General features: G+C 36.0%; 1 protein-coding gene across 7 annotated transcripts in view; it reads right to left on the reverse strand.

Moving 5' to 3' along the window:
* BANK1 (B cell scaffold protein with ankyrin repeats 1) overlaps positions 1 to 18,142 on the reverse strand; it is a 375,144-nt gene that overhangs the window by 294,771 nt on the left and 62,231 nt on the right. For all 7 annotated transcript variants that reach the window (XM_064285499.1, XM_064285500.1, XM_064285498.1 and 4 more), the window contains one exon: positions 195 to 349. In XM_064285499.1, the coding sequence (XP_064141569.1) occupies positions 195 to 349 (155 nt within the window). The remainder of the gene's footprint in view (positions 1 to 194; positions 350 to 18,142) is intronic.

An 18,142-nucleotide genomic window follows, 5' to 3' on the forward strand; every position in this document is an offset into this window, starting at 1 on the left:
CCGACCTCATACTCCAAGACTCTAGAACTGTCAGACAATAAATTTCTATTCTTACAAGCCACCCAGTTTATGATGTTTTGTTATGGCAGCCCTAAGAAGCTGATACATCAACTATGTTGGAGCTTACATCCTAGTGAAATGCAATATTTATTAAAACATTAGGGCCACTTAAATTACAAGGTATGTTTACTGACCTCACATGAAATTTCAGAGGGAAGCACCATCGCCGGTGGTATGCTGCTCCTTGAAGCTTCTGATAATTCTTCAATTTCCTTTCTGTCACTTATTTTGACAGAATGTTCCCCTCTTAGGTCTGTTGGAACATTGACTTCAAAGTAGTCCTCAGAACCTAGAGAAAATTTCATGATTTTAGGTTATAATATAGCTAAAGCTGTTAATTTGTTGTACGTCCATTGTTATAAGACTAATCACTGGGCAATCAATTTAATTAATATACTAGATAACCAAACTGAGTTTAAGATAAATAATGAGCAAATATTAATAATTAAAGGAATGATTTACAATTTAACTAGTATTATCAACTTTATGATTAAACAAAATCAACTATATAATATGTTCACCGACTCGATGGCATTGGGTTTTTTTTTTTGGACTAGTTAAATGTTTTCCAAAGAAAAAATAATTGACCCACCCTTTATATTTTCTATTATCATTAAAACCATGCATCTGAAAAACACGAAACAATCTCCTTCAACGGTGCCTCTTAAAGAAAGTGATTTTATTTTAAATCAGAACAATTATTTACCCTTCACATATATTTCTAATTTTTAAAAATAAAAGGCATAATTACAGGACAATCACTGAACTTCATTCCATGAAATCATAATAGTTTTCCTCAAAATGTTAACATGTCTGTGAAAAAAAAGTTTTAGTTCACATAAGTTGGAATTCTTTATGGAAGTATTACCAAGAACATTTAAATATGCTAATATGAATTTTGAATTCAAAGAAGAGGATAGATTATCTGATTTTTTTTTTTTAATTTTAGCATTTAGTAATTTAACATTGTTCTGTATTGTAAGAAGAAAAAAAAAGTTCTGTTAAGAGAGATGGATAAACATTATTACTCAATATTTCAAAGCCCAGTGTTTAATTAGGGCACAAAACCAATGTGGCTGACACCAAGGCTCTCACAAGTAGAAGATCACATTTGTAAACTCTTAGGCTTTATTCCTTGCCACTCAAAAAATATCCCTGAAGTCCCCAAAGAAGGAATTGAAAAAAGAATAGCAACCCCTAGCAGCTAGAAACTGGCCTAGCACTGTGAGTAGGTCTGGGTATTGCTTAGAGCTGGCCTGGTATTCCCAACTAGACCTTGGTGTTCTCCTATTCAATATAAACTATTTCACAGAATGTCAACATCAGACAAGGAAACTCTGGGACCGTAATAGATAAAGACAAAGATAAGACCACTCTGTGATCATGTCTGAATCTAGACAAAAACAGAACATTCCCCAAACAACAAAAATGATCAAACATCCCTACCCCGGCTAATATGACTGTTACTTCTTTATCAATTAGAGCTTTAGCTTCTTTTCATTTCTCTCAATTTCTAGATAGGGTGACCAACTCGTTCCAGTTTCCCTGAGAATCTCCTGGTTTCGGCACTGAAAGTCCAATGTCCCAAGAATCTCCTCCATCCCATGCAAATCAGATAGTTGGTCACCCTACTTGTAGATAAGAATCAATACATCAAATCATAAAAATTAATCTTAATCCTGACAGCAAACAAAATATAGGAAAGCCCTACGTTTTTGAACCTCTCTCAAATCACTTAAGGGAGGCCAAAATTAAGAACCTCTCATAGTGTGTCTTCTCTTCATTGCAACAAACAATAAATCCAACTAGTTCCACTACAGGTATGTTCCTGGTGGTCTTTGGTTGAAGTGTAAGGGCAAAATAAAAAGAGTCAAAGGAATACAGCTGGCAGCAGCAAGAATTTTGGTCTCATTACATCCAAAAAAGCAAAGTCACCAGTTTCAGATAGGCAATTGTATTGGCAAAGAAGAGTAACAAAAAGAGATGTCTTCAAGAGAGAAGATGTCTCCACATGGCATCTAAGGAAAATATTTTTTTTTCTCTCATGAAAGTTGCAGAATTAAGCCACAAAAGCACCTGAGATTTCAAAGATTTGTTCTTCCAGTACTAGTCTTGATTAAAATCAAAAACAGTCTTTAGTTTTCTAACAGTTTTAAGCACTTTTATAAGCAGTCTCTCTCCCCTTCTCTCTTTCACACGCAAACACCGACATCAAAACAGTGAAAGGTTGTACAGAAATGGCTAGACCATTTTGTGATTGATGAAAGAACAAGGAAACAGATTTTATTTAATACACATTAAAACAGAAAGGTGTAAGTTGTTTCACTGAAGTATCTAGGATTTTCTGATCATTCTTTTCTGATATTAGGTTAAGAACAGTCATTTCATTTATTCTGAGGGGATAATAATCATGGATGTACAAAAAGATTTATCTCAAGGAATGTTCACGGAAATATAGTTTATGATATACAAAAAATTGACAGCAATCTAAGCAATAAGGGACCAGACAAAAATATGCTATGTGATTAAAGATTTTGCCACTGATAAATATCAAAGAAAATTCAACAAGGAACAAATTGATTACATAACTGGAAAAAAATTGAGTTATAAAACTGTTAATTTAGTCAATTCTCATACTGGTAAAATAAAAAAAGCATACACAGAACAATGTGGTAGGAATTCAAGAAATATCCTTCAATGAATAAGAATAGACTAGTCACAATTCTGTCAGTGATAGGATAATATCCATAAGCCTACAAGAAAGACCAGTTAATACTATTATTCAAATTTACCCACCAACCACTAAGGCTAAAGATGAAGAAATTAAAGATTTTTTACCAACTACTGAAGCCTGAAATTGATCAAACATGCAATTGGTGCATTAATAATGACTGGCAACTGGAATACAAAAGTTGGAAATGAAGAAGGACTGGCAGTTGGAAAATATGGACTTAGTGACAGAAACTTGACAGAATTTGGCAAGACCAAGGATTTTTCATTACAAATACCTTTTTTCAACAACATAAATGGCAACTATACACCTGGACCTTGCCAGATGGAATACACAGGAATCAGATCAACTACATCTGTGGAAAGAGACAATGGAAAAGCTCAATATCATCAGTCAGAACAAGGCCAGGGGCCAAGTACAGAACAGATCATCAATTGCTCATATGAAAGTTCAAGTTGAAGCTGAAGAAAACTAGAACAAGTCCATAAGATCCAAAATAAGACCTTGAGTATATCCCACCTGAATTTAGAGACTATCTCAAGAATAGATTTGATGTGTTGAACACTAATGACCAAAGAGCAGATGAGTTGTAACATCAAGAACATCATGCATGAAGAAAGCGAGATGATATTAGCAAGACAGGAAAGAAATCAAAATGAATGTCAGGAGACTGAAAGTTGTGCTTGAATGTAGAGCAGCTAAAGCAAATGGAAGAAATGATGAAGTAAAAGAGCTGAACGGATTTCAAATGATGGCTCAAGAAGACAAAGGAAAGTATTATGACATGTGCAAAAACCTGGAGATAGAAAGCCAAAAGGACAGAATTTGCACAGCATTTCCCAAGTTGAAAGAACTGAAGAAAAAATTCAAGGCCTGAGTTGCAATATTGATAAATTCTACAGGGAAACTATTGATCGATGCAGGAAACCTCAAAAGAAGATGAAAGAGATACACAGACTAACTGAACAAAAAGGAATTGGTCGACATTCCACCGTTTCAGGAGGTAGCATATGATTAAGAACCAATGGTACTGAAGGAAGACATCCAAGCTGCACTGAAGGCATTGGCAAAAAACAAGACTCCTGAAATTGATGGAATACCAATTGAGATGTTTCAACAAATGGATGCAGCCCTGAAAGTGCTCACTCATCTATGCCAAGAAATTTGGAGGACAGCTACCTGACCAATCAGCTGGAAGAGATACATGTTTATGCCTATTCCATAAAAGGTGATCCAACAGAATGTGGAAATCATTGAACAATATCACTTATATTACAAGCAAGTAAAATTTTGCTGAAGATCATTCAAAAGTTGCAGCAGTACATGGGCAGGGAACTGCCAGAAATTCAAGCCAGATTCAGAAGAGGACCTGGAAGAAGGGATATCATTGTTGATGTCAGATGGATCCTGGCTGAAAGCAGAGAATACCAGAAAGATGTTTACCTGTGTTTTACTGACTATGCAAAGGCATTCAACTATGTGGATCATAACAAATTATGGATAACATTGTGAAGAATGGGAATTCCAGCACACCTACTTGTGCTCATGAGGATCCTGAACTTAGACCAAGAGGCAGTTCTTCAAACAGAACGAGGGGATACTGCATGCTTTAAAATCAGAAAAGGTGTGGATCAGGGTTGTATCCTTTTACCATACTTATTCAAAGTGTATGCTGGGCAAATAATCCCAGAAGCTGGACTATATGAAGAAAACATGGCATCAGGATTAGAGGAAGACTCGGTAACAACTTGCAATGTGCAGATGACACAACCTTGCTTGCTGAAAGTGAAGGGGACTTGAAGCACTTACTGATGAAGATCAAAGACCACACAGGCTTCAGTACAGATTACACCTCAACATAAAAAACCAAAAATCCTCAGAACTGGACCAATAAGCAACATCATGATAAATAGAGAAAAGACTAAAGTTGTCAAGGATTTCATTTTACCTGGATTCACAATCAACAGCCATGAATGCAGCAGGCAAGAAATCCAAAGATGCATTGCAATTGGCAAATCTGCTGCAAAAGATCTCTTTAAAGTGTTAAAAAGCAAAGATGTCAGTTTAAGTAGTAAGGTGTGCCTGATCCAAGCCAAGGCGTTTTCAATTGCCTCATATGCATGTGAAAGCTGGACAATGAGAGTAAGGAAGACCTAAGAGGAACTGATGCCTTTGAATTATGGTGTTGACAAAGAATATTGAACATAATATGGACTGCCAAAAGAATGAACAAGCCTGTCTTGGAGGAAGTACCGCCAGAGTGCTCATTAGGAGCAGGGATGGTGAGACTTTGTCTCACATACTTTGGACATGTTTTCAGGAGGACCAGTCCCTGGAGAAAGACATCATGCTTGGTAAAGTAGAGGGTCAGCAAAAGAGACGAAGATCTTCAATGAGACGGATTGACACAGTGGCTACAACAATGGGCACAAGCATAACAACTATTGTGAGGATGGCACGAGACTGAGCAGTGCTTCGTTCTGTTGTACATAGGGTCACTGTGAGCCAAATCTGACTCAGTGGCACTTAACAACAACAACAGTCATACATACTCTAAAACTAACAACAGTTGGTATCTCTGGCTTTTGGGTTTATGGATGATTTTATTACACAGGTGCACAAACACATGCACACACAGAGACATAATCATATAGATTAACATCTTAATTAATATCTAGTAATATATATATAACATACATATTTTGATTTTTGTACTAAGAAAATATATTTATTTTACAGATTAAACTCTATACATTTATTTCAAGTAGAGGAAGAATTGATCAAGACTGCATATTGGGCGCATATATCTATTAATCTTCTCTGAATCATGTAAATAAAATAACAGGAAATACTGTTTTCAAAATAGTAAATGCATTAGAGCAATAGAAAGTGAAAAATGATACAATTACATGAGAACAAGTTCTGAGGAGATCCTCAAAGATACAAGTTAATCTAGAATTAGATGAACAGATAAACCAGAGAAGAAAAACACACTCAAAACATGTTTGGTAAAGGATTATGAAATATAAGATTAGTTTTCCAATACAAGGCTGTAAAGAAAATACAAATTCAAAAATTCAAAGATGAGAAGGTGGTCCCTGGAGAAAAATAATGGTAATAAATTAAAACCTCATCTGGAACAACTGAGATAACTGGGACTTTCCCAGCTGCTACTTACACTGCGCAAAAGGGGATGGCAGTATTTGCCCCAAGAATAAATCTCTAGAATTTTTCTAAACAAAATGAGCTAAAGCTGGGACTGGGTAAGCAACACAGTGGGAAAAAAAACAACTAAACCCATTGCCATCAGGTTGATTCCGACCCATAGCTACCCTACAGGACAGAGTAGAACTGCCCCACAGGGTTTCCGAGAAGCATCTGGTTGACTCGAACTGCCATATTTCTCAATCTTCCCAAACAGCAGAGAAAGGAAAAAAAGGATAACAGCTGGCTTTAGCATTTTCCTCCAGTGAGCATGGTTGTCTACTGGGCAGATGTTTTGACCAGGAGACTCACAGAAGGAACAGCACCTATTAACTGTCAGTAACTCTCAAAACAAATACAAAACTGACTCATGAGATGTATTACACTCTTGAAAATAACCTGTCACATGAAAAAGAGGCACCAAACTCAACAAAGATAAAAACTTAACATTGAAAAAAAAATCTATTTAGTTAAGCTTCTCAGAAAAACTTGGTAGGCTTTTATTATATTTCTAAAAAGGAACAGATTGCTAGAGGAAAGTAGAGAAGAGGGGCAAAACTGAAGCTGAAGCTACCTGCACAGGTTTACTGCCTAACCCACACGTTCATTGCGTGTTACCGTTGTTGGTTGACTTCGAGTTGGCTCTGACTGTGCTATCTTCACAGTGTTTGCTAGCCTGGAGTCCATTGTTTTGGTCACTGTGTATTTTGAGTGACTTACAATCTAGGGCGTTCATCTTCTTCACTATGGGATAATATTCTGTTATAAACTATGGGTTTGCATTGGCTAATTTTTTTAAGAAGATCACCAGGTCTTCCTTCCTATTCTGTCTTAGTCTGTGAGTTCCGCTGAAACCTGTCTACAATGGGTGACCCTGCTAGCACTTGAAATACTAGTGGCATAGCTTCCAGTATCACAGCAATATGCAAACTACCACAGCATGACAAACTTACAGACAGGGATTGGCATCCATGTACAGTGAGTGACTAAAAGATGTGGGAGATGAAAATCTCCCTAGCTCTGAGACAGAAGCCTCCAATTTTCTTCCAGTCTTCATTAGAAATAGTGTCATTTTCTTTGTGTATCATGACATAAAAATGGTTAGGAAACACCACTCCACAATATAATGTAAATGAAATAAACTTACCCCAAATCGCTCCTACAGTAAGGTGATCTAAGCAACTCAAAAAAATAACATCTGGAATAAAGGTGACTCTCCCCTTTTAAAACGATTAGAGTAAAAGAAAAATAGATACCCTAAGCCAACTTAATTTTGAGAAATTTTACTAACGATCTACAAAATTACACTGTAAACTTCTATAAAACAGTAAAGCATTCAAAAATATTTTTTTCCTTTATAAATAAAGTTGCAAAACCTGGTATGTTGTTGTTGTTAGGGACCATCAAGTTGGTGTTGACTGATAGCGGCTCTACGTACAACAGAACAAAACACTGCCCTTCCTGTGCCATCCTCACGATCGTTATTATGCTTGAGCCTATTGTTGTAGCCACTGTGTCAATCCGTCTCATTGAGGATCTTCGTCTCTTTCGCTGACCCTCTACTTTACCAAGCATGATGTCTTTCTCCAGGGACTGGTCCTCCTGAAAACATGTCCAAAGTATGTGAGACAAAGTCTCACCATCCCTGCTTCTAATGAGCACTCCGGCTGTACTTCTTCCAAGACAGGCTTGTTCATTCTTTTGGCAGTCCATGTTATGTTCAATATTCTTTGTCAACACCATAATTCAAAGGCATCAGTTCTTCTCTGGGCTTCCTTATTCATTGTCCAGCTTTCACATGCATACGAGGTGATTGAAAACACCATGGCTTGGGTCAGACCCAGCTTACTCCTTAAAGTGACATCGTTTTTTTGTTTTTTTTTAACACTTTAAAGAGAGCTTTTGCAGCAGATTTGCCAATTGCAATGCATCCTTGGATTTCTTGACTGCTGCTTCTATGGGCATTGACTGTGGATCCAAGTAAAATGACATCTTTCACAACTTCAATTTTTACTCTGTTTATCATGATGTTGCTTATTGGTCCAGTTCTGAGGACTTTCGTTTTCTTTATGTTGAGGTTAATCCATACTGAAGCCTGTGGTCTTTGATCTTCATCAATAAGTGCTTCAAGTCCTCTTCACTTTCAGCAAGCCAGGTTGCATCATCTGCACATTGCAAGTTGTTAATGACTCTCCCTCCAATCCTGATGCCACTTTCTTCTTCATATAGTCCAGTTTCTTGGATTATTTGCTCAGCATACAGATTGAAGTATGGTGAAATGATACAACCCCGACGCACACCTTTGCTGATTTTAAACCACACAGTTTCCCATTGTTCTGTTTAAATGACTGCTTCTTGGTCTAGGTACAGGTTCCTCATGATCACCAGTAAGTGTTCTGGAATTCCAGTTCTTACCAAAGTAATCCATAATTTGTTATAATTATGGATGCATTTGCATAGTCAATAAAATACAGGTAAACATCTTTCTGGTATTCTCTGCTTTCAGCCAAGATTCATCTGACATCAACTATGATATGCCTCGTTCCATGTCCTCTTCTGAGTCCTCCTTGGACTTCCGGCAGTTCCTTGTGTATGTGTTGCTACAGTCACTTTTGAATGATCTTCAGCAAAATTTTACTTGTGTGTGATATTAATGATATTGTTCAATAATTTCCACATTCTGCTGGATCACCTTTCTTTGGAATGGGCACAAATATAGATCTCTTCCAGTCAGTTGGCCAGGTAGCTGTCTTCCAAACTTTTTGGCATAGACAAGTAAGCACTTCCAGTGCTGCATCAGTTTGTTGAAACATCACAATTGGTATTCCATCCATTTCTGGAGCCTTGCTTTTTGCCAATGCCTTAAATGCAGTTTGGACCTCTTCCTTCAGTACCATCAGTTCTTAATCATATGCTACCTCCTGAAATGGTTGAATTTGGACCAATTCTTTTTGGTACAGTGATTCTGTGTATTTCTTCTGTCTACGTTCATTTTTTTAGGTTTCTATTAGTGATTAAGAGGTATGGCTGCTAACCAAAAGGTCGGTAGTTCAAATTCACCAGGTGCTCCTTGGAAACTCTACGGGGCAGTTCCGCTCTGTTCTATAGGGTCTCTATGAGTCAACTCGACAGCAATGGGTTGGGTTTAAGTTTCTATTACATCTTTCAAAACACAAGCTTTTTAATATCACTTATTTTTTCCAAAAATTAATTTTTAGCTTATTCTTTTAATGTTTTTTAAAATTCTTTTTTAATTAATTAAATCCACATTTTATAAAGACAGATTTTCTGAAATTGCCAAAATTTGATGAAGGCTGGGTAAAAATGGAACATTCTATTTTTATCATATTTGAACTACCTACTTCATAGTAATTTGATATGAAAACAGATGTTATTACTCATTCCCTAATGGCTCTTAAAATCTAACAATAAACAGGAAAATCAGAAGTTCAATTTTCATCACAGAAGATTTAAGAAAAAATGAAACAAATTTAATCTGGAAGAAATATGCTTACTCCCCCTGCCCCCTATCCCACCAAAAAAAAAGAAAAGAAAAAAACCTCTAGGTATTTCTCATGTGATCTTGGTAAATGCATTAAACACCAGCCCAAACAAACTCACCGCCATCTAGTAGATTCCGACTTATAGAAACCTATAGGACAGAGTAGAACTGCCCCATAGCGTATCCAAGGAGTGGCTGGTGGATTCGAACAGCCAACATTTTGGTTAGCAGTGAGCTTTTAAACACTGTGCCACCAGGGATCCCCATTATGCACAATGAGCTTTAATTTCCTCAATTATTTAATGGGGTAAATAATGTCTTCCTGCTGGGCTGTTTTGATTACATAAAATAATACGTACAGTGTGCCAGGCATAGAGTAGGCTTTTAATATTAGTTTCCTTCTCTTTTTTTCTGATTTCTGAGATCAGAGTGAATTAAAACATTTAGTCTCTATTTTCAAAAATTATTAATCCATTTTCTCAGTTTGTATATAAAACATGACTTAGCAAGAACTGCAACATCCCCTGGGATTTCAACATTGAACATCATAAATTTTGTCAAATTTATAATCTTGATAAATATTCTATAAGCATAATTTTGCTGATTTTATAAGTATGCCTAAAACAGTACAGTCCACGTACTGGCACAGGACTGGGCAATGTTTTGTTCTGTTATACATGAGGTCACCATGAGTCCGAACTGACTTGACATAAACTAACAAAGAAGGCAGTACATATCTGAGCATTCTTTTCTGTGGTTTTAATGTCATGCCAAAGACTACAACATTTTCTGCTACTCAGATGACTAAACAAATATATCTCTCAAGACAGAGGAAATAAAAATGCTGCACAAACAGATGCAATTGAAACATCCTACTGGTCTAGGCACCAGCCTTCTTAAACAATCTTTGTGCGGGATGTTGTAAGAGACACAAATTGAGAAATATTTCATTCAAGGCTACTTTCAAATGAATGATAATGACGATAGTAAAACTCTTACCTGCCAAAAATATATATACAGGTAAATGCACTCAATATAACGAAGCAACTGTTGGTTTCCACTAATTAGATAAATCTATTTGTTTTAAAAGTCCATTTTGCCTGGCATTCTAACTGCACAGACTCTACCAGTTAAGGCTCTCTCAAATGTTCACATAAATCTATATTTATACTTTACTCTCAGTACTTTAGACTTCTAATTTTAGCTTATAACATGCAGGGATAGTTCTAAGGCAAAGTACATAGAAGAAGATATTGCCTTTGGTGGCCCATATGTTCCTTTTTTTTTTTTTTTTTTTGCATTTCCTTCCCATTCTGTTTATTATATTTTCTCCTCTTTCCTAGCCTTTCCCTTTCCTTTTCCTACTCCACCACTTGCCACAAATTCACTGTTCCTTTAAAGTAAGGTGTCTTTTCCTACCAACCCAAGTCAAACTTTTTACACAGAAATGTAAGTAACTCAGTGTGGTCCCTGAAGCAGCAGCTTCTTAGAAATTAAGACATCCAGGCTCCATCCCAGACCTACAGAATCAGAATCTGCATTTTAAAAGAAGCCCCAGGTGATCTGAACGCACAGTGCAGGGTAAGAAGTGGTGGGCAGCGACAACAATTCCTACCTTAGAGCAGTATCTTTCCATAATGTTATCATAGTAACAGCCATTAATTGAAATCATATCACATTCTATCTGTTTCCTTGTTTCTTGTCTGGAATGCAAGCTCTTGAGGTCAAGCAATTTATCCTTTATCCTCACTTCTATGTCTCTAGTGAATAGGATATTGCCTGGCACATTTTTTTTTTTCTAGTTGCCATCGAATTAATTCCAACTCACGGTGACCCTAGTGTTTCAGAGTAGAACTGTATTCCATAGGGTGTTCAAGGGCTGTGATCTTTTGCATATAGATTGAATATAACCCTAATTATATTCTCTATAAGTTCAATATGTATCAATGATACTCCTTTTGAGCAACTTGTCTAGCTGAAATAATAATCAATGTCTATTAAATAAAGGATCGAAAGTAAAAACTGACAAACTTTCAATTAGTCCTTAATGATTGACAATGTAAGGTTTTAGATCCACTTTGTTTGCTACTTTATCAAAATTTAGGCTACAAGAAAAGTTCATGTATGCACTGATCATTCCAATTTTGAGTTTTAAATTATATATGGAACATAAAATTCATGCCTATTGGAAGGATCATTCTATTTAACATCTAACAAAACCTTCCAAAGAAGAATACCTAGGGCATGATAATGTACTTTGAACCCAAACAGATTCAGCAACTTATGAGTTTGATTTTGTTATTTATTTATTTATTTGCAATTAAGAAAGGAAAAACATAGACTGATTTCGCCAGATATTTATAAGATATACAGGTGAAGCAATCTTCCATATAAGGCTAATAACATAAAATGCTGTTGGCTGAGTAAAAGAGTATAGACGTTAACGTGTGTGGATATATGTACGTATATATGTGTATAGGGACAAGGAAAAAATACATACACCATTAGTTTAACAGTGACTATTTCTAAGAGGTGGGACCAAAAGTCATTTTTTTAAATTAACTTCTTCATTATTTTAAATATATACCAGACTTTCTACAATTCATAAATATTACATTCCCAACTAGACAAAATGAACATCATTAAAAAATTATTCATCATTTTGATTGGCTGAGAGGACAGTAGCAATAGCATTTTTCATAATTAAACTGATGCTATTTCTTACATAAGTAACACATAATCATTATTCATTATGGATAATTTGGAGCCCTGGTGGTGCCGTGGTTAATAGCTTGGCTATTATCAAAAGGCTGGCAGTTTGAATCCACCAGTCATCCCTTGGAAGCCCTATGGGGCAGCTCTACTCTGTCCTGTAGGGTTGCTATGAGTCAGACTCAACAAAATGGCAACGGATTTTTTTTTTTAAGCTAATTTAGAACACAGAAATACAGAAACATAAGAGAATAAAATCATCCATAATCCCAACAACTAGAGGTAACCTCAAATCACATTTTTCTATATATTCTTGTAGTATATGATTAAGACATGTAAGTGCATATTTTCGAAAAACTATAATGGAACAACCTTATATGCATTTATACTATTGCATGCAATAATAATACTGTATATTCAAATAGCTCTTTACAGTTTATCAATATTTTCATATACATCATATCTTATTTTGAACACATACTTAAAATTATAATCCTTTTTCAATGTTAGATTACTAAATTCCTGGTAATCATTTAAAACTATTTGTAGATAGTTTTTAAATTCTGTGAGTCAGAAACTGTTCCTTCCCCATAAATTGTTCAGCCAAACAGAATCTTTTTTTTTTTTCCTTTTCTAACACTTTCCAAAAATCTGAAGAGAATACAGTACTTTGTACCAAACAGTGTTAAAAAAAATAAATAAAAGGCAGATGGCCTTGGAATAAGTAATATAGACATAAGTAGTAAATTCAACTGAAAAATCTTAAATTTTACCAAGTACATGATGAGGATCCTGTGGTCCTTGGGTGGAGAAAGAAATTTCAATATTGCTTAGAAAGTGATTTGACTTTATTTTTCTCCTAATAAGTAGTTCATAGGGTTAATTAGGAAGAAATTAGTTAGTAAATAAATGTATATATAGATCTCCATATCCTAACAACACTAACACCACATGTCAGTTGTTATGATAGAGACCATTGTGAGAATCAGGCATGCAGACTGACCTTCTCAGAAGTTTGTCTTAAACTTAAAACAATGAAGAGGAGAGAGAGAGTATTTTAGTCATTGGAACCCTGGTCTCATCCCTCCTTTCTCTAATCTCCATGAGATTGGAGAACTGACTGTCTTGTTCATTGTTAAATACGTTTTAGGCAGTCAATAATTATTTGTAAAATAAATAAATTAGTATATTTAAAGTGGAAATGCCTGAAAGAGATGAGGCTGGGGGAAGCGGATTAAGAGGACAAATATCAGCCCTCTCTTTGGGAAGGGCTCTACTGTCACTGTCTTCCCTTTCACACTCAGAGAATCATTCAGATCAATGGCAATCTTAATGTTTCCATTCCTGGCATTGCCTCTAGTACAAGAAGAATATAAGAAAGTAAGTACAGGGAAGTAAGAGGACGGCAACATCCAACCCAATTTCCTCATCAGCTCTGCGTAGAAGAGTGTCTCCATAGCTAGGACTTGGAGAATGACTCAATAGCTGTAGAGGAGTGGTGGGAAGACACTAGAAGGACCTGCCCAGGATCCTAGAAAGACAGGCTAGAAAGAGAAAGAAAGGCACATCTTTCTCTAATGCCTAAAGATTAGAGATGCTCCTGTCCTTGGAAAGAGTAAGAAAAATAGGTCTCACATTTGAGTCACTTAAGTTTAAGTGGCCCTGGTAATGCAATGGTTAAGTGCTAGGTTGCTAACTGAAAGGCTGGTGGTTCAACCCACCCAGCGGATCCACAGAGCAGTCACATGGGGTTGTACTTGATGGCACTCAATGGCACCCAACAACAAGAAATAGTGAATTTTTTTCCTCCCACAAATGAATGGTTTTAAGTTAAATAAAAATGTGAAAGAAATTAATAAAAGAGTATTATCCTTCCTGTTAAATTCCATGTCCTTGCCACAGTACTTGAGTTTCTTCGACATCATCAGTAACTACATTATCTTAGCAAGTGACTCTATCTGCTCACCTGACCTTCCCCCTTCTAATATAGCAAGGCCAGCCATAAGTTACTATAGGTATAGCTGCAGTGTTCTTAGTGTTGATAACTTAGAAAGCGAAAAGGAAGTTATTCTAAGCAATTCACTGCTGAAAAGGAAAAGAATCTTCAATACAGATTTGGTCTAAAATGAATAACTATAATTTTAAAGACAAATTTCCTCAGGAATATTAATAAGCGTTAACAACTATGGAGCTCTTACCATGTGGCGTGTACTGTTCTAAGTGTTTTGCATACATCAATTCCCTTAATATTTTACCAACTCATTTTACAGATTAATTCGTTTATTCTTTGAGCAAATGATCTTAGAAGAGATAAAGACAAAATGTTCCTTAGAAGCGAGAATGGAGAAACTTTGTCTTGCTTACATTAGATACATCATCAGGAAAGACCAAGAGCTAGAAAAGGACATCATGGTTGGTGAAGTAGAAGGCCAGTGAAAACAACGACAACCTTCAAGTAGATGGACTGACATAATGGGCTCAAATATATCAAAGATCATGAAGGTGGCACAGGGCAGGGCAACATTTCATTCTGTTACACATAAGGTCACCATGAGTTGGACCAACTCCAGGGCAACCAACGACAGCAACCTACATACCAAGTGTTATACAGGATGCTGACCTGCAGCAGGGAGTCTTCCTTTCCTGGGCTTTTAATCTAGTGGAAGAGAGGCAAACAATACCTAAGTAAAATTACAGTGTGTCAGATGCTGGCAAGTGTGGGGAAGGAACAATAAAGCTAGGAAGGCAGATAGGGAGTGCAAAGAGTGGAGCATGGGGGTTCCCATTTTAAACGAGGAAAATAAGGCTCTGAGCAGTGTATGAACTCTTTCAAGGCCACATAGCAAGTTATTGCTGAAGTTAGGAGAACTCTTTAGTCAGACTATAGGAAACCTTAATCACTACACTACACTGTTTCCCCACCCACAGTTAAATCTGAGCATATGACAGTCAATTTATTACAGGAATGATCTGATGGAATCAAAGACACAAAATTTTCAGAGCTGTTAAAAACAGCATATGGTCCAAACCTCCAACTAAAATGTCTAAGGCATTAATTCCTACTATAGCATTAGATTATATCCCATTTGACATTAAATTGATGTTCTAGTTAGGATTGCTAATTTACATAGAAATGGCAGTTTATGTGAGAATGCCTATGTTTATCAGTTCTTGTTGCTAATTGAATTATCTTACAAGAATGTCCTATTTTACAAAGAACTCCCAGGGGTGGTTTCTATGTTGTGGGACTGAGTCTTACTGCCAGAAAAATAGCTGGTTTTACAGCGCCAAACATGAAGAATCGGTACCAACAAGTGATGACAGTTCCTCGGGTATAATTGGATTTGAAGGAGAAATACATATTTTGGATTTTTATTCCCCCTTCATGTATCTTCAAATTCTTTACAGTTATCTAAGAGGCAGAACTTTGACTCTGACAGGACTTTGACAGCAGTCTTTCTTTGCTATTTTTTTTTTTTTCCAAAAACCTCCACTAGCATTTTGCAAGCAGTAAATATTAATCAACATCTCAACCTATATGCCTAGGAATGTTTCCATAGAATATACGAGACTCTGTACCTGAGGATTTTATTTCAAATTCTCAATTAAATCACAATTTTCAGCAGTTTATGTATGAAAAGAATTTTAGGATGTGATATAGTTTTCAGTTTCGTATTTTCATGTGGTTAGACAAAATGACTTTAAAATTGCCTGCTTCAATATAAAAGCCTCCTTTTAAGTGATACTTTCACTTTCTTAGAAATACTATATAATAAGAATAATCTTCCCCCATTTGAATAAAAATTGTAGAATCTGATTCTACCCACCGTTGGAAAGAAACATGGTGTGTTTCCCCCTAACTCCCATTTATTCATTGGGATGTAGTAAAGTAAGAAGAGACCTTTTGCAGTTAGGCCTAGGAAAGTTTTCCTTTGGGGTTCACTTTCTTGATGAATAAGTCCCCAAAAGAAGGGGCAGTCTGTTTTATGTTGGGGTAAAAGTAAAAGGTAATATTTAATTGAATTCTTATTAAAATTTCATATATTACATGTATTTGAAATTTGAAGACCAAAGAAGAATTGGTGCATTTGAATTGTGGTGTTGGTGAAGAATACTGAATATACCATGGACTGCCAGAAGAACAAACAAATCTGTCTTGGAAGAAGTACAGCCAGAATAATCCTTAGTAGCAAGGATGGTGAGACTTCATCTCATGTACTTTGGACATGCTATCAGGAGGGACCAGTCCTGGAGAAGAACATCATGCTTGGGAAAGTAGAGGATCAGTGGAAAAGAAGAAGACCCTCAATGAGGTGGACTGACGCTGCAGCTGCAACAATGGGCTCTAAGATAGTAACAATTGTGAGGATATTGCAGGAGCAGTGTTCCGCTCTGTTGTACGTGGGTCTCTATGGGTCAGATCCTACTGGACAGAACCTAACAACAACATATATAGAGATTTATAATCTCAATTAATCCTCACAGCTATCATATGAGATATAAATTATTATTTTTCTGATGAAGAATTGAGTTTTTAAACAGTCAAATCAGTTGTCATAGGTCACAAATCTGGACATGAATCCACTACTGCTTCCAAACCCTTTCTCTTTCCACTGGGAGTCAAGGACTCCTTGGCTGAACCACAGGCATCTGACCCATCCCCAGCCTTGCACAGACGTTCTAGCAAACTGGTCTCATCAGCAGACTTGCTTGTTTTATGGTTTTGAAGCGCTCTGGTGACGCATTTTGCTTGCTTTCTATGACAATGCTCTACTCCCATTCTATCCTTTCCAAACTATGCACCATCTTCTGAATATGCCATCATTTTTCATTCTCCCACGCATGTCCTTCTCTTTGCCTGTTGTGCCTATTCCCATGTTTCCCCCTAATTAACTTCAACACTCAGAATAATGATTATTCCCTGTGGAAGACTGTTCCCAACATTCACAAGCTGAGTTAGCTGCCCCTTTTCCTGTGCTCCCATAGCCATAGTTCTTTGGCTATACGGTACTTCAGTAGAACTATTTCTCATGGAATCATATTATTTACATTCCTGTATCCCTCATTAGATAATGAGCTCTTGATGGCAGTAACTGATAATCTTTGTGTCTACCTCAACTCATAGTGACCACTAAAGGCCTGCCACATAGTAAAAGCTCAATAAATGACAGTCAATTTGTTTAAAACCATCATTTACTGGAAAATCAAACAAGCCAAAGGGGAAAATTTGTCTTCTGAAGGAAGATAACTATTCCTGAGGGAAGTTATGCAAAGTTAAGTAATGGGGAAAAATAAATTATACAGATATGGCACTAATTGGCATGGGAAGTTGGAAAACATATTAGACATAAAAATATGAATTTGGGGGCATATTAAAAAAGCATTTCTAACTTCTAAATGAGTTTCAGAGTTATGAAAAAGAGTTTCTAATTTCTAAACACAACAATAAATGGAAAATAATAAAATACTTGAAGCTAATGTTTCAATTAACAATTTGAAAATATATGCCAGATATCAAAGGCTAATATGAAGAAAAGTGTTTAAATGCAAGACGATCGAGTACTTCGGTATGATTAATATACTGATGAAGAAGGCACTATAGGGTACAATTTTATGTTATCGAATCAAGTTAATATGGTAGCAGGTCTATCAGATAAAGTACAAAATAGTGAAGTACTTTTAATAAAAAAATGTGAAAATAAATCTTACTGAAATGAAATGAGATGAAAAAGAGGAGATGAGCATACTAAAAAGATGGTAGATCAGGAAAAGCAGACAATTTTTTTGTTTGTTTTCAATTTTGAAATATCTAAAAGGAAAAATAGTACATTTTGAATAAAAACAGAAATTTCAAATGGTAAAATTTCAGAAAATTATTTACTTTAAAAAAGTTTGAAAAGTATTGTTATACTGTTAAGTATCTTGAGGAAAAA

This window comes from Loxodonta africana, chromosome 5 (genome assembly GCF_030014295.1).
Source record: "Loxodonta africana isolate mLoxAfr1 chromosome 5, mLoxAfr1.hap2, whole genome shotgun sequence".
Taxonomy (NCBI): domain Eukaryota; kingdom Metazoa; phylum Chordata; class Mammalia; order Proboscidea; family Elephantidae; genus Loxodonta; species Loxodonta africana.